Here is a 23,887-nt window from a genome sequence, read left to right as displayed (position 1 = left end):
AGGATATGATTACCTTTATCTTTTCGTTAATAGAATTGGGTGCGATTAGATGATCTGGGTCATTGGAAACCCAATGGATCTTGTAGTTGAGCTCAAAATTGTCTACCATAAACCCTCATCTTAAGCCCCAGTAAAAGCTAGCCCAATAAAATCCAAGCAAGTCCCGAGCAGTGGACTAATAATTTCCAGTCCCTCCAAGTCAAGAAAAGGGGAAAAATATTTTAATATTGTAAATATTAAATTTAAAATTTAATTAAAATTAAACATAAAAGTGGATTAATTATTTGTATACATGGCCTTAATAGGGTAAGAATGATTAAGGTCACTTTGTTTTATAACATATCTTAATTGGTACAATAAACCAAATCCTTCTAAGATCCGAACGTTGAGGTTCATGTGGCAAAAATCCCATCGAATCAACTCTCTCTCTCTCTCTCTCTCTCTCTCTCTCCAATTCTCTGATACTTATAATAAACAATTCAACTCTTAAAACTAATTAACTATGTTATTTTATGCTTCTTTGTCGCATAAAACAAGATAATGTCAAGCACATGCCTTATATGTGGACGTCTCATTAATTAATTACTCTACAATCAGATTTTTCACCTTAATTTTATATTCCATACACTACACAAAATTTAAAGGTTACCCATGCTTTGGGAAATCCGTTGAATTTCTAATACTATACTTATCGTTTAGGTTTACTAAAACACAGTGCAATTAAGTAATTAAATTAATTAATTCTCATTATAAAGACTAATTTCTGCATAAATAACATTTGTAATTTAATTGAATGTATTTAATATAAATTCAAACTCATATAAAAATGAGATTAATAACTGTTAAATTAGATATTTATACCGAGATATTTGCAGAATTAATTAAATTGTATATATAGAATGCAAAAACCTAATTTAACAGTTCATAAGCTCATTCTCATACGAGCTCAAACTTTCCATATCCGAACCCAATTTAATTTGATTTGTTATTTTATTCAATCCCATTTCATGATCAAAATAATAAGAATGTCTAGATTGAACATATATGTACAAGATGTACCTACTGGATAATGTTATACCTGTTCTTGGCTACCGAAAGAGTTACGAATCTTATGAAGCTTAAACGACGCTTACATTAACGCATCATTAAGGGTGCGGCTGATAGCGGAATTCAAGAACATGGAAAGGAAGCCTAGATAATTGGAAGAAGCCAACTATTCATAGTTTTAATTTCCCTGGCAGGTGCTAGATGCTCACTGGACATGTTGAAGCCTTCTGCTTCAATTGATATGGTTGCTTTCATGGACAAATGCAATATACCTATCAAGTATTGCAATTATTTTTAAAATAGTAAAATTTTAAATTTAAATTTAAATAAAATAAATAAAAAATGTCACTTATAAATATCCCTTATAATGATGAAACAACAATGAAAATCTACCAATTATATATACAATAGTTATACAAAATAATATCACTAAATGAATATTTAATATTTATAATACATGAAATTAAAAACTGAATTGTAATATTACTAATCAAATGTTGATGAGAAAAAAAAAATGATGTTAAGGTTAAAAAACAAAAAAAAAAAATGCAAGTAAAAAGTTACGAGGAGCAAAGCGAGAAGAAGACAGAGTTTATGAAGTCATTCCTCATTCCAACATGTTTACAGCCCATTTATTACAAATGCGTATAAGCAGTCCAATATGCTTATTTTATGAATTTTCAATTCCTTTTTTTCATGTTTTGCACAGTTGTTGGGCTGGCATCTATATGATGTTCCAAAACAACCCTAACCCTAACCCTAATAGGGTTTATATGTGTTCGAGAAGAAAACAAGGGTTCCTCCAGATACATTTGCCTTTCTAAGTCCTTCGTTTCGAGGCGACACGATCACTTTCCCGGCGTTTCCTCCCACCTCTTGGAAATTCTCAAACTTTCCTCTGGGTTCTCGTGACCTACTTTGCCCCAGAATACCCCTATTCCTCCTTTTAATTACCTAACATTTCCCTCTTCATCATTTTTTTTACATGAATCAAGGATACAATACATGGTCTTCGCACTTTGCACACTAATTCAAGCATATATTTTATCATAGCCATCCAACATTAGGAATTATATATACATCAATTCGCGTTTTAATGAAATGTTGAATCCCGCTTATATTTTTAATGTTCGGTAAATACTATATATATGTATATATATATATATATCAGATTCAAACAAAAGTCCAAAATTATGCATTATTTTCGTTGATGGGCAATTCATCAAGATTTACATTTAAATCAGTATATTCGTGGATAACGTGATTAGCATTTTCCATGAATCAAAACTTTGTTAATTAGGTTAATGAGATGACATAAGTAACAGGGTGAATTAGGGGTTAAGAAGTGAAGGGCAATATAGCAATAATGAAGAAAGGTCACCGTGATCATGGGTCATAGTATGGTCAAAGTTGCTTCCTTTTTGTGTTTTATTTTTGGCAAGCATGCAAACCGGATAATCGGCCCAGGCATGCAACTTTTGAAGGAAGCCGAAAAGCAAAACTGACACGTGTCAGTCACATTCCTATGCATTTGGCCGTAATATTTGAAACGACGTGACCCTCTGATTAAATGAATTTACAGCAAATGGCCGGTGGCTAATTCCTTCTCCTCTATCCACGCTTTTCAAGAATACTGCGAGAGAGAGACACACACAGAGAGATAGAGAGGGAGATTCTTGTTTGGTTACTGAATTGGCTCGTAAGTAAATGTTTCTTTTCTTTAATTCTTTTATTTTTACTCTTTTTGCAAGTTCTCGATCTTCTCTTTCTGGTATTACTTATAATGAAGACAGCTTTTCTTTTTCTTTTTCTTTTTCCATTTCTGGATGAGAAAATTTCTTCTTCTTCGTCCATTTCTTTTTTTTTTTTTTAAATGTTTTCATCTTATCATAAATGATCTCCCTATTGAGAAGTTAGTGTATTTTGGTTTGTAGGATTCTGAATATTTTTGTAGTTTTTTAGAGTCGAAAAGCTTGAAGAGAGAAGCGAGAGACGTGGGTCCTGCCCCTTATCGTGGTGCACTTCAGTCAACGTAGTCTTGTATATATATTTTAATATGTTTAAGAATTTTGGGGGAACTGTGTCATATCAACAATGGCAGGTGATGATTTTTTCCTTTGTTTTGATTGTAAAAACTATATATGTCTTGTTTCTGATTCTTTATTATCAGAAAGTCTGAAACCTAGAAATCTGAGCAGTTCGATCAGTTTCTAAATTAATGATGTAAACAAAGTTTCCCTGGCAGCGATTGGGTATATCCAATTCTGAATGTCCTGAACTGCCAAATTCTTGTCAGGTGTAGCCCTCTTTAATATTTACATTATAGATATTTGCACTCGTTTACACATAAGCATGCATATGAACCAAAAAACAAAGATAAAGATCGTACTGACATGGATACAGTCACTATAATACACATGCTGACTGGAAAAACTTTTTCATACTTCCATCTCCTTCAATAATCATCAATTTATATATTTCGTGGGTATAATTTAGCTCAAGTAGGAATTTTTAAGCATTTTGATTATTTTATTGATGGCTTTAATAATTATAAGATGTAGTATTAGATATTGCCGAACTATAGGAATAGGACATGACTGAGAAGTTATTTTAATGAATAGTTTTTTAACTTTTGACCTGCACGAAGATCAATTAGGTGGTCAACAGATTTCTACTTGGGGAACCAAACGAAATCCTTGAAAGAGAATTTCTTAATTTCTTTTGAATCAAATATTTTTATACTGAGCAGAACGTGTGGCCCTATTTTGAATGTGTGGAGGCAGTTCTTAGTTCTCATTCCTCTCCCTGGTATTTTTAATATTTAATGTCGGATTTTTACATTAAAAAACTTCCTGTCCGTACAAATGCATCTTCAACACATGCAGGGACTCGGGGATCTACAAATTTGGTTTTTGATGAGAACCCATTTGAGAGAGAAGGGATATCTTCCATGGTTTATGGGTTTGATCTTCTTATTATATATATATATATATATACTGAATCTTAGTTTACTGAAGATGAGAGAGAGAGAGACAGAGAGAGAGAGAGAGAGGTCGGTAACTTTACGTAGAGTGGTCGATATTTAGACTAAGATGTGATTTGCAGAGTGTAGGAATGCTGGGCTTTGGGGAGTCATATATTGCAATGAACGAGGACGAGAGTTCCAATAAGCCAAGTGGGGGAGAGATGGAGAGATTTTTTTATATAGAGAGAGGGAGAAGGAGAGGTATTAGTTGGATTTTTCCAGTTGGAATTGTGGGTTTGTCTCAATACAGAGACTGAAAGGAGCTGAAATGATTATATACTAGTCTAGTTTAATTAATACATGATCATCACACTCGTGTCCTTATTTATATATAGATAATCTAGTTTAATGTATTATTATACTATGATGATGACTTGGTTTTCAACTATTGGAAAATGGCGTTTAGGTTAAGAAAGATTAAAATGACCAGTGCAAAAGGGGTAATCTCGAAGGAACAATTTGGTTGATTTGTGTCTCTCTCTGTGACTGAGAGAGAGAGAGAGAGGTTCATTTTAACTTCTTTATACCTTTCTCCTTCCTCCTCCTCCTTTCTCCTCTCAGCCTTTCTTAACATAATCTCCACATAGGTAAAAAAATTTAGGGGGAGAGAGAGACAGAGAGAGAAGGGGAGAGGGAGTGGGATAGAGAGCTAACTGCTGCTGCAAACCCTAGTCCTGGTACAAACCTAAATCTGTAAATCCAATAGACACCCGTGTTCTATGCATTGATTTTTCCTCTATATATCTAGATATTCTTCCTATTTTGAATGTGTGATTTTGTTACATGCAGGATACATTTGATCTGTTGAAGGAGAAATAATATAGGGTCATTCTCAAAGAAGCAAGGGCTTCATGAATTCAAACAACTGGCTTTCTTTTCCCCTTTCTCCCACTCATTCTTCTTTGCCAAACCATTTACATGCCCCTCACCCTCAACAGTTTTCTCTAGGGTTAGTCACGGAAAACTTGGACAACCCATTCCAAACCCAAGGTATATTTCTCTCCCTAGCTCTCTCTCTCTCTCCTCTCTCTACCTAATATCTGGTTCATTTTTTTTTCTTTGTTATATGATTTTTCAGAGTGGAGTCTCATCAACACCCAAGGCGGCAGTGAAGTTCCAAAAGTTGCAGACTTTCTTGGTGTGACCAAATCCGAGAATCAATCAGATCTTGTGGCCTTCAATGAAATTCAGGCTAATGTTTCTGACTACATGTTTCCTGGCAATAGCTTGGTGCCGGTGCAAAACACTGTACTAGCCGCCTCTGGCAACTATGAGTTTCCGGAAAATGCCAATAATTTACAGTCATTAACATTGTCTATGGGTGGTGCTAGTGGCAAGGTTTCTTCTACCTGTGAAACCAGCGGCGATACTAGTACTAACACCGTTGAGGCCGCCACCCCAAGGAGGACCTTAGATACATTTGGACAGAGAACTTCCATCTTTCGTGGTGTAACAAGGTGGAGTTCATTCGATACATTGATAATTAATTATTTATTTTTAGTTTTTTTTCCTTCTAATTCATACAATGAACTTAATATGTATCCACTTAGGATTTTGAAATGGATAATTTTCGAAATGTAGACATCGGTGGACAGGAAGGTATGAAGCTCATCTGTGGGACAATAGCTGTAGAAGGGAAGGCCAGTCTAGGAAAGGACGACAAGGTATTCAATATGGATTTTTTTTATTATTATTGATAATGAATTCAGATAAATTTAATGTAGTACTGACTCTTTTTCTCTCTATTTGCATCACCATTTTGGGTTTCGTAATTTTGCTTGTAGTCTATTTAGGTAAGTGAGATTAAATTCTACTTTATTCATATCTTTTTATATTATATTTATAAGAGTTCAAATAATTATCTTATGATTTTGTGTGACCAGGGGGTTATGACAAAGAAGAAAAAGCTGCAAGGGCTTACGATCTGGCAGCTCTTAAGTATTGGGGAACATCTACCACCACCAATTTCCCAGTGAGTTTCTTGTCCTAAAACGCAATAAAGCTAAAAATTAACAACATGAAAAATGCCAAGGAGACCGTCTTTTATTTCTTTTAGATCAGCAACTATGAGAAGGAATTAGAGGAGATGAAGCATATGACCAGACAAGAGTTTGTGGCATCCATTAGAAGGTAAATGATAAATTCTATCCCATTTTTCTAGATAAGCAGATAAAGATTATTATTAAAAAGGACGACTATCCCATATCGAGATTATTATTAAAAAGGACGACTATCCCATATCCCTTGTTGCTTACTGATGAAATTGTTGGAGAAGTTTATGTATATTAATCAGATAATAAGTTTGAGCTAACGTTCTACTTGCATTAATGGTTTCTTTTAGCGTTGAACTTGAGCTTAACTTATTTATTGATAAACTACAGGAAAAGTAGTGGCTTCTCTAGGGGTGCATCCATGTATCGAGGAGTTACAAGGTAACATTATGAATAAATATAGCATCTCTCTCTCTCTCTCTCAAATATCATTATCTTTGAGCAGGCATCATCAACATGGAAGATGGCAAGCGAGGATTGGTAGAGTTGCAGGAAACAAGGATCTTTACCTTGGAACTTTTAGTAAGTTATTGATTTTTCACCATGAACGCTTCTCTATGTTATCTTTGAACATAGCATACAAATAACTCAAATTCTTTGCCTTCTCTAAAGAACATTCTTTTGCATTGCTCAGTTAATAATATCAAACTAGTAAATTAATCATGCAGGTACTGAGGAGGAGGCTGCAGAAGCTTATGATATAGCCGCAATAAAGTTCAGAGGGTTGAATGCAGTGACCAACTTCGACATGAATCGATATGATGTTAAGAGCATTCTTGAAAGCAATACTTTACCGATTGGGGGAGGAGCGGCCAAGAGGTTGAAGGAGGCTCAAGCAATTGAATCATCAAGAAAAAGAGAGGAAATGATCGCTCTAGGCTCAGGTTTTCAATATGGAAGCTCAAGCTCAAGCAGGCTACAAGCTTACTCTTTAACGCAAGCACCTTTTGAGCAGCCCCAACCATTACTAACCCTTCAAAACCAAGACATTTCCCAGTACGCCCAAGATGCTTCGTTTCACCAAAATTTCCTTCAGACACAGCTTCACTTGCACCAGCAATCAGCTGGGACTAATTACTTGCAACAATCAAGCCAAAACCCTCAGTTTTACAACAGCTATATACAAAACAATCCAGCTTTGCTTCATGGGCTATTCAACATGGGCTCTTCATCATCTATTATGGAGAACAATGGAAGTTCTAGTGGGAGTTATAGCGGTGGATATCTGGGAAATGGACTGGGTATTGCTTCAAATTCTTCAGGGTCTAATGTAGTGGGATCTGCTGAGGAAGTCGCTTTTGTTAAGGTGGATTATGATATGCCTTCAGCTAGCTACGGCAGCTGGTCTGGAGACTCAGTTCAGGGGTCAAATCCAGGGCTTTTCACAATGTGGAATGATTAATTGAAAAATTAGCTAATTAATATCGAAAAGGGGCAATATTTAATACGTTTTTTAATGTTTAGATTGGGTAACAGGAGATGATGATTTTAAACTGAAAACCCTAAAGAGGTAGGCCTTCTTTGATAAGGTGAAGAAGGCCAATTTTTAATTTTGTTATTTATTGTTGGTGAGGGATAAGCTTAGGGTTTTTAATATGTGGGTGCAAATACGACCCAAATTTTGTATGCAGAAATATTCATCTTCTTTAAGTGTTAACATGTAAGAGATTTCTCTTTTTTAATTGCTATATATATATATATATATTTTTTTTTTAAATTTCTCATAAATAAAAAATTATATATTTTTATTATTAAAATTAACGCTGTCAAGAATATTTTTGTTAGTTATTGTTAATAATAATAATAATAATAATAATAATAAGACCTTAAGGATAAAAATTTTCATAATGATAAAATTTAAGAATGAAATATTAATTTTCTTTTAGTGATAATAAGAAAAAATAGAGGAGTAAAAAATAAAGTAATAAAATATAAAAATTTAAATATTAATTATAATATAACACAAAAACGAAAGAACTGATGTGTTTAGACTTTATTTTTTTTAAGGGGCAATATTGTCTTATGAACCTGGCAAGAAAGTCGACGCCTATCATTTCGCAAGAGAATTGCAGCACCGACCCCTCGAAGCCACACCGGTTTCACTCTGCCATCAAAATTTCAACTGGCTGCCTATTATAATTTATTGTTATTTATATATATTTAAATATTATAATTTAATAAAAATATAAATATATTATTAAAACTATATTTAAAATTTATTTTTTATATTTTAATAAATAAAGTTATATTATATAATAATAATTAAAAAAAAAAAAAAAGTAAAGTTATATGAAGAGCCAGTCTGCCTGTCTTCTGATAAGCAAGTTTACACCTGATCTCGATCTCATATGAGATGAGATGAAAGAGCAATTTCCGCTTTGTAAATTTTTTTTTTTTTTTTGTTCTTCACCCTGTGAGATCTCTTCTAAGATTCTCGTCGCTCACTGTTTCTCCAACCAAGGTGAGTCCTTTTTTCTCTTCTTTGTTATCTTCTCTTTTATGGGTTTAATTTTATTTTTCTTTGAATTTGTTGTGATGACAGTAAATATTTATGCTGTAAATCGAAACTAAAAGTGTACGCATCTATCTATATACGCGTCTTTATGTGTGCATGATTGTTGTTTAATTTTCTGAAATCTCTTGCCGGCGGTTATAGTTCCGACTGCTATTGGTTTCCAATTAATGTATGGGTTTCAATTTCTTTGCACTTATTGGTTTCCCATTACAGCACCTTTCCCCGATCTTCAAGTTTCTCTAGTTTTTTTGAATTGAATTGTTTTTTTTTCTTGGAATAAAATAATGATTATGTTAATCCTTTATGCGAAAGAAGTTTGGTGATTGGCGTAATTCAATTGGTACACTTTGTTAAAACTGTAAGTACACAAAAAGGCGAGAGAAAAATGGAAGGAAAAAGCTTCTGGCTTTCAATAGTCAATCAGCACATCTACAGTTGTAGTGTCTTTTAAGATGAACCAACTATCAACCGTCACTGGTATAATGCTTTTTGAAGTTCGACTTTCTAAGGGTTTTCTGCAAGCAATTAATCCTCATTTTTTAAAACGTCAGCCTTGATGAAGAATTAGTACCAGGCACCAGATTAAAACTAATAAATCAGAAATAAATTAGATAGTAGTAATTGCAAACCATAAAAGGGATTCAATTATAGCAAATTTAATGCCATGGAAGCCATAATTTAAATTTACGAAGCTACGCACATGAGCGTCCATGGATGACTTCCATATATCTTCTAGAAATTGCACAAGCCATTTTGACGTACTACCTGCGAAATGCTATATGAAACAAGATGACACAGTACAAACCTAACCATGACAAAGTCCATCAAACCAGCACAGATTTAGACTTAATAACACTGGAGGCAACATATAAACTCTCGCCAATCACAAGATATAGAGTCCTTCATTTTGCAGAGAGATGTCCTATGCTGCCTTGCTTCTCCCATACACAACAATACAGAAGGACACCTGCTAAGATACTTGGCCAACTCAGAAGCCTCAAAAGACAAAATGATCATCAAGTTCCAGTACATGAAACTTCACCCCATTTGATCTAGATCTTATCAAGCTTCTCAGCCTTGACAATGGGGTTGGCTTTTGCTATAGCCTCACGTGCCGCATTGCGATAATCAAATGGGCAGTTGTGTTTGTCCGAGTAGCGATGAGATGCACAGAAAAAGTTGCCACATCGACACTTGAACCCTGTTAAACCAACCCGTTTCTTGCAAGTGCTGCACCGGCTTGGACCTTCCTTTGGCTTTGCCTCAACACTCTCCCCCAGCCCTGAAGCACAGGACAGCTGCACAGAGATGCTATTTGACTCCACTTTGTTGACTTGAACGTCAATAGTGTCAACAACAACAGGTTGTTCCACACTGTTGCTTGATGATCCATTAACAAAATTTCCAGCAGATGATGCAGCGAGCTTAGCCTGCTCCTGTTTCAACAGCATATCTTTATGGCATTTGGAACACATGTTCATCGTGGCTGCACTTCCAAAGAAGCCACAATTGTTAATACACAAAATTGGGCGTTCAGGAGGAGCTTGACATCCTGTCTCATCATGGTCCATCTTTTACCTCTCCTACACCGAAACCATAAATAGTGAATATCAAGCACTTATGAAAATAAACGTGTCAGAGAATGTCTGACGGCCTGGTCCAAATACTAACAGACATGCATAACAACCCTCACAAGTAGATTCTTAGCAATTCTTAAATTCCATACCACATACATCCACCATATTTACCAGAAATATGAAATAAAAACTGACAGTAATAAACATAAGTTCCCATTCCAAACACAATTTCTTCAAACAAACACAATTATCAGAAACGTATATACAAACAAAAGTGACAGGTATACATAATTCAATACCTTTTGGCAGAAAAGTGGCTTCTGCACTAAACATATGAAATACACACCAAAACTCTTTAAGTTTTACAAATGCACAAATTTTGTATCTCACACAAGTTGTGATTGAACTGGAGCTGAGTTCTAATTTCTAAAATGGTTGAGGTTGGTTGTGAGATCGACAAAGGCTGCTGTGTAGTACTCACAAGAGAATAGGAAACGATAATTCACAATAGTGGTGCATATGCAACACAATAAAAAAGTGAGAAAGGTGAAAATTTATTCATAGGCACTCAAATTTATTATAAAAATTCAAAAAGAAAAGAACGTCATGATACAAGTTAAGAATAAACTAGCATAATCAAGACAAACAAGTATAAGGCTTCAACCTATGTTTATGGTCTTGTTTACCTGACCATTTGCTTAGCTAGTTTCTAGTGGTGGTAGTGACAGTTTTGAAATTCAATGATTGGAAATAAGATTCAGAAAAGATAAACAGTAGCTTGGCTTTATAATGATGGAACTCTTTTCTGTTTATGGTCTTATTTACATTTTTTTTCTCTCTCTCATATCAAACATCATTTGACACTTAAAATTCACAGAATTTTTTCTATAATGCATTGCCAACTACTGCGCATTTTGATGGAATTTTAGTCAGCTAACAATGAATTTCAAACTAGTTCTCCTGACAAAATATGATAGAAGCCCACTTTCTAACATTTCCCATACACTACTAGGATCTGAAAAACGAATGCCAGATAGTATGGCATTGCATGCCAAGGAGCAATAAGTATTTCACTCTATAGAAAACTGAAAACCAAATGCAAACACTGCATACCAAGGAGCAATGAGTATTCCAATCCACAGAAAACCAAATCCAAACTAGTTAACTGGGCTAAATGAATCATTTCCTCCTTTCCATCCGGTTTAGGGCTACATGTTTAGAAAGTGCCAGGGACATCAAGTCTTCTTTTATCGAATTAGAACCAATACATTAACAAAGTCCACACTAGTAAGTTCATATCTCCTATCAACTATATCTGTAATCAAACTCAACTGTGCCTACTTAATTGCTATTTGAGTCGCTACACAAGCTAACACCAATAAAATGCGATAATACACTATCCATCAACAATCAGTCACATACATGTCACGGATTACTTTATATGATAAAATGCAGTAAATATCCTAACTTTAGAATTATTCATACAAATCTCGAATCTGATCCAAGTCACAACCAAATCGAATCACAAAACTAAGCCAAAATCTATACTGAACTACAATCACCAGTCAACACGAGTTACAACTCCAGTCATACAAAAAATCATCAGGGCTTTCTTACAATGTCACAAAGACCCTAACTTTTTGATATCGGTCTCTTCATGGTGCAAAATTAAATATAAGACTACAAATTGAAAATTCGAAAAAAAAAAAATCAATTACAAACAGGAAAACACATACAGACACATATTTACACAAACCTGAAACTTGTTCCTTATTGAAAACGATTCCTTGAACCGATCTCTTCGCTCAAAACTGCATCAGGAAATACCAGCGTTAATCTAATAGAACAAACATATAAATAAATCTACAGACTCAAATCACACCCCAAAAAAGATAAAAAAAAACAATAAAAATGGAAATCGAGGTATAAGAGATCATAAACCTAACCCTAGAAAACACGTACCAGATTGCAGAGGAGGGAGAGAGAGAAGAGCAGAGCCAGAGAAAGAGGGAGAGATAGAAAGAGGCGTTTGGTGACCTCCTTTCTCTGTAAGAGAGAGAGAGAGCGAGAGAGAGAGGCGTTTGGTGACCTCCTTTCTCTGTAAGAGAGAGAGAGAGATTTCTAAAGATTTCTATCTGTTGCCTTTCCCTTTTGATTTTTAAAAGGCAAGGCGTCTGCCTCTGCCAACGAACGATCTTTATTGATTGGTGACGTGTCAAATTACTATTGGATGAGCGTGCAAATATATATTTCCTGTTTTGTCCTGGAACTGTAAGCAAATAACGGCTTTGCCATGTTTAAGATTCAGGAGATGTAAACTTCACGGGCCAATAATTATCCAGGTATGTGCTTATGTCATGGTTGGATTGACCTTGAAAGTGAAAGCGCGGTTAAATATTATTAATTGCGGTTAATGATAAGCCATTAACTGTAATTGTTTTTAATTAATTGTGTTTGTTTCCATGGGTACAATTGCCCATCCACTCTACTCGAAGGTTTGAGCTTCCTCTTTATTTTCATTCCTTCTGCAAACCCATTTTTTGTTGACGCCGACACGCATATCTCTCTCTCTCTTTCTCTCTCTCTCTCTCTCTGCGTCAAATGTTTGATGGGGTTTTAAATGAGGATGTTTCAGCCTAAATCCGATCAGGGAGAGAAACCGTGAAAGACCAATTTTTGCATTTGCTTTGTTTTCATATGTTCACACCATGGAAGAGAAGGTACTTTGCTCTGTCTTGCCGCCGATTTCCTCTTCTAATTGTTTTTCTTGTTGATGAGTTCTATCACATAAATACATATATATTATTCAATATGGATTTGGTTGCTTTGCTATCTGCTCTATATTAATCCTTATTTTCTTTGTGCAGATTATAAATTATTTCCATTTCAAACAACAAAAGATCAACCGCAGCTTTAATAGTGAGGAAATGAGAAGACAAGTTTGTTCTTTCAAACTTTTTTTTAATAATTTATTTCTTATTCTTCTGAAATTTTAATTCATATTTAAATTCTGTGATGGCGTTTAGTGTGATGAGAAAGGCAATAATGGGGAAGATCAGAATCCCCCAAGAGAGAACAGCAACGAAAACGGTGGTAATGATTCAAAGGATCACTTTAGTCAGCTACCAGAAGATGCTCTTGTGAGCATCTTGTCACGCTTGACACTGAAAAAAGCAATTCGTACCTCCATCTTCTCTAGCAGATGGAGACGTTTATGGACATTTTTCAGTGGTGGTATGGTCTTTGATGCTTCACTTACAATGTGGGATTTGAATCTGATGAGCAAGTCACTGGACACAGAAAGGCATAGGTTTGTGAGTTGGGTGAATCGAGTTCTGAGATTACATGAAGGTCCAACTCTAGAGGGTTTAAGAATTTGTTATGATATGGACTCTGATTGCAAATATGAAATTGATAGTTGGATTGATTTTGCAATGCAAAAGAGAGTTAAAAGGCTTGAGTTGGACCTGCAAAGTATCCCGCCAAGAATCAACACTAGAGGTTTTTATTCCTTGGCATTAAATTTGTTTAATCATTCAAGCTTTAGTTCTCTGACAACCCTGAGTTTGAATACTGTCGATGTGTCCGGAGAGTTTCTTGAGCACTCGCTATTATTTTGCTGTCCATTTCTTGAGGTATTAAGAGTAGAAGATTCAACAAGTCTGGTAAGTCTTAGAGTTTCAGGTCCATTACTCAAGCCCCCAGTACCTGGAGATAGTCTCTTGCTTTAGCTTGAAGGACCTCGAGATTTCTGCCGCGAGTCTTGTATCTTTTAAATACTATGGACTAGTGATAGGCATTCCTTTTAAGAATGTGCCCAATCTGGTTGAGTCATACTTTGGAGGACGATTTGGTGAATCAATCATTGATAATCTTTACCAATTTTCTCGCTATATCTTGCGGCTACAGACACTGAAATTCGATGTAGGACTTTCTTATGTACGTATGATGGGATTTTGTTTCTTGTTTCTATTCATTTCTGTTTTCAAGTATGGTATAATATGGGCGTTTTCTTTGTTAAAACTGGTCAGTTATTCTGCGAGTTCCTCCAAAATTTTCCCATTCTAGGTAATGTCAGGAGTTTGGAAGTGACGACTGCAGTCTCTGCTGGTGAACTTTGCCTCGTTCCTTATGTTTCCCTGCTAAAAGCATGCCCTTTGCTGTATTGGTTCACACTAAAGGTGAACACTCCTTTCTACCATGTTTCAGTGTTCAAGATTTTTAGAATTTCACATCTTTAGTTGTGCAAAAAAATTCGTTAATGTTCTTTTCCGTTTTGTAGATATCATATGAAACTCCCTCGTCGTCATCTAGAGAGCTTCACAAGGTTCCAAAGGATTATACACTTCCATGCCCCAAGGTGGTGGAAGTGCTTGGTTTTAAAGGACATGCTGCTGAAATTGAGCTTGTCCTACACTTGCTCAGGAATGGTATCTCGCTTGACAAGATAATTATTGATCCTTGTTCACCATGCTATCTGAGAAGCTCATCACAGTTGAAATTCAAGGAGACCGGGATGTATCAATTGGCCAAGCAACATGCTGAAGAGATGCGACCAAAAATACCTCCAGGTGTTGACTTTGTGGTGCTATGATCTAAAATTGTTTTAAAAGCTATTAAATGGATATCAGTTTCCTCTATATGTATGAGGTTTTGGAAGAAACAGTTAGCTATGATCAACTGTATTAGCAACAATGAATGGGAAAAATACTTTGACTAGTGTATTACACCAATCCAATTAGTGAGTGTCACGGGTGAATGAGTTTTAAAAACTCGGGATACATGTCAATCATACATTTGCCAAATATAAAACGCTCAAAAAGTATGTTGCATTCATTCATTGATTATTGTAATACAAGTCTTTCCCGAATGATAAAATCTTACTATGCGTTCTGTGTTGAGACGTTTGTTGAAGTAATTTTTCTTTGCTGGGCAGGGGGACCTATGGATGATTATTATTTAGGGTCAGGCAGATAGTTAAGTTCAATAAATCATGGAAATGAAAGCTTTCACTGTGTTTAATTAATTGCCTTCTCTATTGGCCTCTTCTTTTTAATGTGGATCCAAAAAGAATGTATGAAACAAGGAAAGATGCCTGCCAGATTAGACCCACTCTGCAGTAGTGGGTAAATATGAAAGGAGAATCCTCCCTGGATAGCCATTGATGTTTGAGCTTTATACAGAGCCTTTACGGTAATTCTGGGAAAAATGCAGGGGGGCAGGAGCCGGAGGTCATGCGGTTCAAAGATGTGATAGTGAATTGTTTCCCGTACATCGCATGGAAAAACAGGATTCTTTATATGATAAGAAGCTTATATGAAAATCCAAGGGAAACAGCATAAAAAACAAGTTATAAATAGTCATATAATTGCGTTACTAGGGATCAAGTCAATCCTTGGCAATGCAGAGAGATAGGATTCACTTGTATACATTTTAAGAATGTGGAATGCGGTAGGACAACTCGAGCACCAAATAGGCTGGACTAAATTTTCATGATCATCTGTAAATTGATGATGGCTGCGAAGCAACCCTCAAGTGACTCAACACAGCAAAGAAATTGGCAGTAGAGAAGTCTTCTTAGTCTTTAAGTGGGTTGAGCCAAGGGTCGTTAAGAAGTTCTAACTCCATCTCGCCTCTGAAGCTTAAGAACCACATCTGCAGGGGAGCAAAATCTGGAGATAGGTATACTGTAGAGACTGCCAAAATTAAAAATATTCCCCTCAAAGGGGAATGGCAAAACCTAGATATAGAGGGTTAGAGGAAGATCTTACACATATCTCAATACAAAAACCTTCTTTCCAGGAATAGAAGAGCCAAAGGAGAAAAGAAAGCAAAGTTTGAAGGGCTATCAAGGACCAAAAACAGCTAGTATTCTATCAGCTCATGGAAACCCAAGAAAGTAAAGCTTTGCAGAGTTGCATTAGGTTCTACATGACAGAAAAAGGGATTTACTGCACCCAAGAGAGAGAGTTCCTGGTCCCACAAAAGGGGTTTACTGCACCTAGTTTTAGTCCTCATTACTTATGACATATCAATGAGCTATGATATGATGGACAAAAGCTGGATGTGGACAAGCTCCCTATCTTTTGAATTTTAGACGACAAGCACTCCAGCAAAGCAAGACGACTCAGCAACAAGAGAAAAGTTGGATGCTACCCTCAGCGAGTTAGCCACAACCTCAGCAGCTGGGAAGTAATATTCTCATCTCATTCTCATCAACTTCCTAGAAACACCCTGCATATTCCTGAGTAACATTCATCATTCTGGGGTCTAAATGATACAGAGCCAATCATTGCTAGACTCCCACAAAGCACTCTAATTCATCTCTCCCAATATAAGCACATATAACATGTTAAAAACAACTAATGCTCATCCTAAAGATTATGAAAACCTAGCCACCTATATCTGAAATCCAGAAAGAAAAAGGGGAAAAATAAGGAAAGTTACAAATTGCTTTTCTTGATGTCAGCAAAATTCAATTTTTGACACACACTCATAATAATAGAGAAAATGTAGGCAATTAACAACATGGAAGCTAAAAGTTATACAGAAGTTTGTAGATCGACTAAAACAGAAAATTGAATGACAAAGGTGAATCACAATTCTGTTGATAGGTTAATTAAATGCCTATTTCCTGAAACTAAGCATGTACTTTTGTTCTCTTGCTTTTTCTAAACATGGTTTCACCATCCTTTAGTGAAAAAAGTGTGCTGATCTATTAACACCACATTCCAGTCTGATGATAAAAAATGGCCAAGTGAATGTATGGATATTGTAGTGGAAGTAAGTGAACATGGCAATTAGGAATCAAAAGATCAAAATTAACAAAAAGCCTCAAGTTCTTCGTATTAAAACCTTTTCCCTGGTAAGAAAAACTTTAGTTGCTAAATCCGCCAAATGAATCCCCAATCATCCTTTATCAATCCATTCCACATCTCAAATCAATCATACACAAAAACACAATTCGAATCATTTCCATAAAACAAATATGAAATTTCTATAATTTCCTTCCAAAAGATATTGCAAAAGTTTTCAAAATCTGTGGCAGATTCATTAATCTACATGTATATTCCTCAGTGGAATTATTCCTTACTCAAATTAATTATAAGGTCAACTCATGAATGAATGTGAAATTACAACATCAAAAAACAAGAATAGTAGTAGCGTCAAATGATCGAATTATCTCTCGCTCAAAACCAATGAGTATTGCCTGAACAATTGTGAAGAACAAAATTCAACTAGCCAATTATAATCAATCATTCCTCCTGCTTCATATAAATGTGTATCTCAAAAACCAAATGTCACTAAATTATAAAAATTCAAATTGTAGCCGTCAATCCTCTGCCTTCAACTATAGAATAGAATCAATTAATCAAAATTAGAATAGTACCAATTAGTTTACATGTTCCTCTTCTCTTCCTTCACCAGCTTCAATTCGCTGTTTATTCTTTTCAATTGCCGCCGCCACCTCCTTAGGCATATACTTCTCATCATGCTTAGCCAAAACCTCCGTAGCAGAGAAGTAACACTTCCCGCTCCTAGCTTTCCCTGAAACGCTTCTCGCTCCCACCTCCTTCCTTAACTCCTCCGTGAATGGTTTCACAAACCCTTCGACCACCACCGAATGCCCTTCTCTAAACAAGTCGGGCAGCGATCCCTGATACCGGACCAAAATATCAGTGACCAAATCTGTAATTACAAACTCCATTTCAGGCGAAGAAACGGGTTGAACCACGCTTCCTTCGAGAACTAAACCACCTAATCTGAATTTGCTCTTTTGTGGGTTCGCTTTGTATTTTTCCATGGCATCTGTTGGGGTCACGTAAAACACTAATTGATCTTGAAAGTTGTTTAAAACGATAACGATAAAACCCGCGATGCAACTGAACGTCAAAGCATAGGTCCAGAGGCGGCGTGTTTGGAGTTGACGGGCTCGGGCCCCTATGTCGACGTTCTTCGGCCGGGTAGGGTGACGTCGGGCGGTGGAGAAGAATCGGAGACCGGCGAGTGAGGGAAATTCCATAGAGATTGCATGGAGATCTGAAAGAGGGAAGAGAAGCAAACGTTCAGATTTGATGGTGGATAGGATTGGAGAATTAGACTGGAAAAACCTGCTGCTGCTGCTGCTGGTGGTGCAGAGGAGATGCGATCTGAGGCGTAAGAGGGAGGAGCGAAAGGCCATCTTTGTTTCTCGGGAAAAAGCGATGGAAAAGTTCTGAGCGAACGTGGAAAAAGTAGAGGTTTTGTAAGGAAGCGAAATTATGGCGGCTAATCGAAGATTCAAGGAGGGTTGCTGCCAAATTACAGTTCCCACACAAAGAAACTGCCTTTCTTTTTTTTTTTTTTTGCCAAAGAGAGAAACTGCCTTTCACAAGCTGATCCTACGGAAAACGACAAATCAGTTGGCCATTTCAGCTGCATACTATGTGAGTAAATGCTCATTCGGTGTTCCACGTGGAGTATGCGAGTTATATGAGACGAGATGTTTTAATAAAATTTTAAGGGTTAATTTAAAAAAAAAAAAAATTTTAAGAGTTAATTATTAAATACACTTTAAATATTGTTTTTGATATTTTTTTATAAAAAAATAAATTATTTTTAATATAAAAATAAATTTATGTAATTATGAGGGATGAAGTGCTCACTGCATCTAATAGTTTCTCAATTTTATATTAAGTGTATACGTTTTATTTTTCCAAAAGGAAAATGGTAAATTGGATGGGTCGTGGGCAATAATTGGCATACGACTGCACGTTTTGTGAGTGACCAAACATTTCAGTCACTTTAGAAATGACAAGTCGTTCGCCATATGTAAAGTCATGCGATCTCCGCGATGGCATACTCATACGGAAATTAGAGTAGAAAGTTAGGTATAACCGTATAAGAATAAGGGACGGCGGAGGAAGTAAAGTAATCCCATACACTGGGTTGCCTATTCATTTCGTGGAGGTTCTCACCATTCCTTTTTTTCAACTGTTTCTAGTTTTATACTCTCTTCTTCTTCTTCTTCTTCTTCAGTAGTGTCTATACATATATACTCTATTCAATCACTTCCTCAGTGAACCAGAGCTCTTTTAAAATTCAATCAATTTGTCCCTGTTTACCCGCTAAACTACACCATTTTCGCGTTTTTATCTCAATGGATTCTCAAGTTGTGGTAGCTCTCGCTCTTTCTCTTGTGGGCGGATTGGGCACTTCTATAGGTCAGCTACGAATTGTTCTTTTTTTTTTTTGTTAAAAGGAAATTCTTTTGTTTTAATGGTTTAGTTCAGGAATTTTTCTTTTTATTTGAAAATTTAAAGGATTTCTTGAAGACTATTTTTGACGTAATTTCGTTGTTATCTACTTTTTTGTCGTTGTTGTTTATGGGCACCCGCTGGTATCGTGTTTTAGATAAGATAAAGAGATGAGGTCAAATAAACTTTCTTTTTAGTTTAGTATACGGTGAGATAATCAATTCATTTCAAGTGTTTCTCAGATCATTTATTTCTTTATAATCGTTGATTTGTCCTCTCTCAGGGAAAGCAAGTTTTATATGTTACTCCCTTATTGGTCTTTTTTTTTTTTTTTTTTTCTCCAACCCTCGTTGGAATTTATAGCTGTCTAAACAGACAAGCCTATAGAACCCATCAATAAAAATCACCTGATTTTTGGTCTGAGAGAGGGCATCTTCATGGACATTCTGATGATTGCTCTCTCGCTTTTGGTCGGTTTTAGTACTCCAGTTGGTGGTCTAATGTTCACAAATTTGGTGATTAGCGTTATGGCTGAGAAAAAAAATGTTCTAATGTTAGAAATTCAAAAATATGTTATTGAATAAACTTTTCTTATCACTGCATACTTTGTTATGAGTTTAATACATTAATATTTTATATTCATAACTTGCTAAATTAACAGCCTTTCTGACTCTTGATTGGCTAATTGAGATTTTATAATTGCTTTTGTTTTCAAATAGATCCATATACATTTTATGTTCTAATGCAAACAGTCATGAGCACGCCATATGAAGTGCATGGGAGGAATCAGAAAATCTTTGACATTAAAGGACAGCTCTTTTATTCAGATGAGAAACTTGCATTCTATGGAATATGTTATCAAAACTATCTGAACTTGTTTTTTGGGTACTGATTTTCTGCTTGCTTCATACCTCTCTAATTTGATAAGCCTGGTTCAAGATTAGGTCTTGCTCTGTAATCTAATTGTAACTTTTGGGCTAGGAAACGGGTGCAATTTTTGTAATTTTTAATCAGGCTTCCAATTTAAAGATGCATGGGCGTTTACACGTGACTCTGAGAGGTAGAACCCTCTATATCCATCCAAGGCGGAAACTGGTTTCTCTTTCCTTTCGTTTCTTTGTTTCTTCATCTTGTCATGAATCACTGTTACTGAGAAGGACATAATGCTACTTGTGAATGCAGCACCAATCTTGAATGGATAGTTACTGATGAAGTTCTTTTTTTTTTTTCTCATATTTTCTTGCTTACCATGTCTTGCCGATTCCTGCTTATGTTGAATTTCCTTATCCAAAAGTGCTGGGAACTGATTAAAGAATAGAGTTACCAGGGACGATATAAACTTGATATTAGTTTTTCTCTCTGTCCCTCTATCTCTCTCTCTTTGCAGTAACATTGTCTAGACCTCATTGTGCAGGGTTTTGTCACAGTTCTAATGTTGAGCATATGAGCCAAAGCACATTTCCAGAAAATCACTCATCCTAGTATTTCTCTCATGTGAGCACGCTTAACCCACTTAATCCCAGAGTTCTTCCAACTCTCCACGCCGTTCCACTAAAATGCACCTACCTCTAGTGATTAGTTTTCCATATATTATTCGATTCCACTACCCTAGGTAGTCTCGCCATCCTAAAAGCTTGTCGGGAGTTTACTGTCTTATGCCACTCCCCGCCTTCATCGGTCCTGGGTCGAGTCATCATAGTTATGAACTCAATTGGCTTCTTAAAAGGAAACCTTTGGGTTAGCAATATCTTTCAAGTTTTTGTATTCAACACATTTCCAGTAAGATGTTATTTTTTAAGTCTTTTTTATTCTTTATTTTTAATTTCTTCTTGGAGCAGTTTTTTTGGAGATGTTGTATTCTTTACTATTGTAGCAAGGTTTTGTCCCTGAACACTTATCCTGGGTTCGGATATTAAAAACAAAAGGTTTTCTGATTATCTGCTCTCATAATCCTTATGTGTTCCATTACTCAAGCTAATGTTGGCTGCTTTTTTATGTGTCGGGATATTAAAGCTGTTTTGATGATTTGATGTTGTGTGTTGGAGCAGACAAGTGGGACAGAGAGAGGACATCATGAAAAAGCATCGTGTCCAAGTTATGTTCAGTGGGATTATTACAGCTATAGGTACGATTACTTTGTCTTGTCTCTGATTTTATATTTTCACTGTGTCAAACCCACCATAACGTCAGATAAATTAGTATATGGTTTAGGGAATTCATATAATGGAAGAAAGAACTATATTGTATAGCGTCCATAATGGTGGAATGTCACTAGTTGGATGGCATTTAAAACAAATTCCAATTTTTAGAGTTGGTTACTTTATTACTGTTATTATAAAAAAGTTCATAAATTAATCCAATTGGAATGAACTTTTGGTTTTATGAATTGTAGGGGTAAGTTTGCACAATTTCCAGAGGGAATGGCAGTGTTCCTTGTTTTGATTGAGGTAGCCTCTGCCTTGTTTGTACTGCTGTCAAAATACTGGATGAATTTTATGTTAGCCAATATTGAATTGTTTATTCCCAAGGTTGATGCATTGAAAATAGAAAATTGAGCCATTTTATGTTGGGTTTAATATGGAGACCTACCTGTTTATTATGAGGTTGAATTATATACTTTATGAAATCAAGGAGTTGCTGTGTTCCAATTTCTACACTGCACATTTTTCATTTCACATGCAGAAAGTACCAGATCTGTTACTTTTCTGGTTTTTCAACCTAGCTCTTCCAAGAATTTGCCTCTTTCTGCACTGTCACCGTCAAACAATTCACCAAATACTTCATGTATAATTACAAGGGTCTTTCAATCACGTCTCATGGTTTATTCGAAATTTATGTTAATGTTTATAAACTTCTAATTAATGCTAATGGTTTATTGGCCATTGCTTTGCACAATATTCCAGAGGTACGCTTTCTCAGATCCTTAATGTGGCCTTTTTTGTGCATTGGAATGTTTAGTATGCCCTTTTAATTTATGTTGTTAGTTCTTGCAAGTTCTTGCTCTCTGCAATGTTCAGAAAATTAAGACAGGAATTTTTTTATTTAATATAAGCTCACTGAATATTGCATTTCACTGTTTGCACAGAAAAGTAATTCTTCTGATAGATAAATAACTACATAGTGAAAATTTTCCCTGTTGTCCTAACTTTTTTGTGTTCATATGTACAGGGTGTTGCTGTTGCACTGCCTGTTTATTTTGCTACACAAAGGTGAGAATTCCTGGGCAAATTGTTAGTGTTAATCCTTCTAAATTACTGATGAATCTTCTATACCATAAAAAGCATAGACCAAAAACATGTTTCATGTGAAAGTAGCTTTAATGGTACTTTATTGGAAATAAGAAGTGAAGAGGTGGAGGTCAATATAGTTTCCATGTTGACATTCTGCTGTAGAGATGGCAATATAGGGTGTTGCTGTGGTGGAATGCTGAAGATGATTTTGTTGCACAAGTGTTGTGCTGGTAAGGATGGAGACAAAGATAGTGAAAACAACCACCCTTTTCTTTGTAGAAATGATGCATGTGACATTATTTAAAATTTATAGGATTTATGACGAAGTACTGCTAACTGTTGGCCATGTTAGCAATAGAATTTGAGTAGAAATCCTCCTTTTGGCTCCCAAAGTATTTAAATCCTAAAGAAAGGCAGTCTTTCAAATAAAGCCAACATTACTGGTCCAGGCTGAATCAACTCCATTCACTCTTTTTCCTGCAGTTGTTGCACAAAACATTGTGTTGTTAATGTGGTGTAATTTGGTATGTATTTTCAGCAGTTTTTGGCTTCAGCACTATTATCACATGCCTAAGGGTTCAACGACTGAGGTGTTGAGATCTGTTAATGGCCTATGTTATGTGGCTAAAGTTTTCCTTCCATTAATATTAACAGCAATTTTGTGCATGCATCTCAACAGATTAGGATTTATTATATTGAGAAGATATCCAACTGGCTGATTTATATACCGATCTCAGCAAGTGGCAGGCATTCAAATTGCCAATGCTTTCTGGTTTTGCAGAACCACTTGGTGTTGTCCTTGCAGGTACGTCCACTGCTTTTTGTTGCATTTAATGCCAAAGTACAGAATGCCATTTTATTCTGTCGATTGAGAATTTATTTCCTCTTGGCTGCAGCATGTCTATTTCCAAGCAATTTAAGTCCCGAAATTCTCAAGGGTCTGCTAGGATCAGGTTTGCACTCAGCATCTCAAATGATTAGGGAAAATTAATTTATTAACATTTCTCTCTACTAATTTATTCAAATTGGCAGTTGGTGAAGTGATGGCTTTCCTCAACTTGCATGAAATGCTGCCATTGGCTTTTGATTATGCCGGTCAGAAGCAAGCAGTTAAGGCTGTATTCCTTGGTATGGCTTGCATGTCTACGTGTTAACAAACTTGGTCAATGGTCATTGGTTCAATCCTCTGATTCTATTTCTACGATT

General features: G+C 35.8%; 4 protein-coding genes, 1 long non-coding RNA gene and 1 pseudogene across 15 annotated transcripts; 4 read left to right on the top strand and 2 right to left on the bottom strand.

Moving 5' to 3' along the window:
• Positions 1–2,400: 2,400 nt before the first annotated feature.
• On the top strand, positions 2,401–7,805 carry LOC110639225 (AP2-like ethylene-responsive transcription factor PLT2). Of its 5 annotated transcripts, none has more exons than XM_058140047.1 (10): positions 2,401–2,746; positions 3,010–3,148; positions 4,862–5,062; positions 5,151–5,529; positions 5,654–5,736; positions 5,956–6,044; positions 6,129–6,202; positions 6,454–6,504; positions 6,569–6,645; positions 6,792–7,805. In XM_058140047.1, the coding sequence occupies exons 3-10, from the start codon at positions 4,924–4,926 to the stop codon at positions 7,523–7,525; spliced, it is 1,626 nt and encodes a 541-aa protein (XP_057996030.1). In that variant the 5' UTR covers positions 2,401–2,746; positions 3,010–3,148; positions 4,862–4,923; the 3' UTR covers positions 7,526–7,805. The 5 variants fall into 5 exon arrangements, with proteins under 5 accessions (XP_057996030.1, XP_057996028.1, XP_057996027.1 ...); XM_058140045.1 differs by having other exon boundaries at positions 2,982–3,148; XM_058140044.1 differs by lacking the exon at positions 3,010–3,148.
• A 415-nt stretch (positions 7,806–8,220) lies between these two features.
• On the top strand, positions 8,221–8,830 carry LOC131175361 (uncharacterized). Its single transcript, XR_009145460.1, has 2 exons — positions 8,221–8,584; positions 8,666–8,830. It is a non-coding gene; the product is annotated as an uncharacterized LOC131175361 (long non-coding RNA).
• Positions 8,831–9,256: 426 nt separating this feature from the next.
• Positions 9,257–12,343, bottom strand: LOC110639219 (zinc finger A20 and AN1 domain-containing stress-associated protein 8). Its single transcript, XM_021790077.2, has 3 exons — positions 12,178–12,343; positions 11,972–12,026; positions 9,257–10,221 (listed from the first exon to the last, which is right to left on the bottom strand). The coding sequence occupies exon 3, from the start codon at positions 10,207–10,209 to the stop codon at positions 9,691–9,693; it is 519 nt and encodes a 172-aa protein (XP_021645769.1). The 5' UTR covers positions 10,210–10,221; positions 11,972–12,026; positions 12,178–12,343; the 3' UTR covers positions 9,257–9,690.
• A 63-nt stretch (positions 12,344–12,406) lies between these two features.
• LOC110639211 (putative F-box/LRR-repeat protein At5g38386) lies at positions 12,407–15,116 on the top strand (annotated as a pseudogene).
• Positions 15,117–17,373: 2,257 nt separating this feature from the next.
• LOC110639204 (cytochrome c-type biogenesis protein CcmE homolog, mitochondrial) lies at positions 17,374–18,565 on the bottom strand. Its single transcript, XM_021790060.2, has one exon. The coding sequence runs from the start codon at positions 18,395–18,397 to the stop codon at positions 17,609–17,611; it is 789 nt and encodes a 262-aa protein (XP_021645752.1). The 5' UTR covers positions 18,398–18,565; the 3' UTR covers positions 17,374–17,608.
• Positions 18,566–18,895: 330 nt separating this feature from the next.
• Positions 18,896–23,852, top strand: LOC110639164 (uncharacterized). 7 transcript variants are annotated; one of them, XM_021790002.2, is made up of 7 exons: positions 18,896–19,418; positions 20,204–20,336; positions 21,500–21,576; positions 22,620–22,660; positions 23,361–23,486; positions 23,578–23,634; positions 23,714–23,852. In XM_021790002.2, exons 1-6 carry the CDS (start codon positions 19,355–19,357, stop codon positions 23,599–23,601), a joined length of 465 nt encoding a protein of 154 aa, XP_021645694.1. In that variant the 5' UTR covers positions 18,896–19,354; the 3' UTR covers positions 23,602–23,634; positions 23,714–23,852. The 7 variants fall into 7 exon arrangements, 2 of the variants coding, with proteins under 2 accessions (XP_021645694.1, XP_021645686.1); XM_021789994.2 differs by having other exon boundaries at positions 20,171–20,336; XR_009145457.1 differs by lacking the exon at positions 23,714–23,852 and having other exon boundaries at positions 18,901–19,418; positions 20,433–21,576; positions 21,844–23,486; positions 23,578–23,609.
• The last annotated feature ends 35 nt before the right edge of the window (positions 23,853–23,887 follow it).

This window comes from Hevea brasiliensis, chromosome 17 (genome assembly GCF_030052815.1).
Source record: "Hevea brasiliensis isolate MT/VB/25A 57/8 chromosome 17, ASM3005281v1, whole genome shotgun sequence".
NCBI lineage: Eukaryota > Viridiplantae > Streptophyta > Magnoliopsida > Malpighiales > Euphorbiaceae > Hevea > Hevea brasiliensis.
Note: the sequence above shows the minus strand (reverse complement) of the source record. Positions and strands in the feature narration are given on the sequence as shown.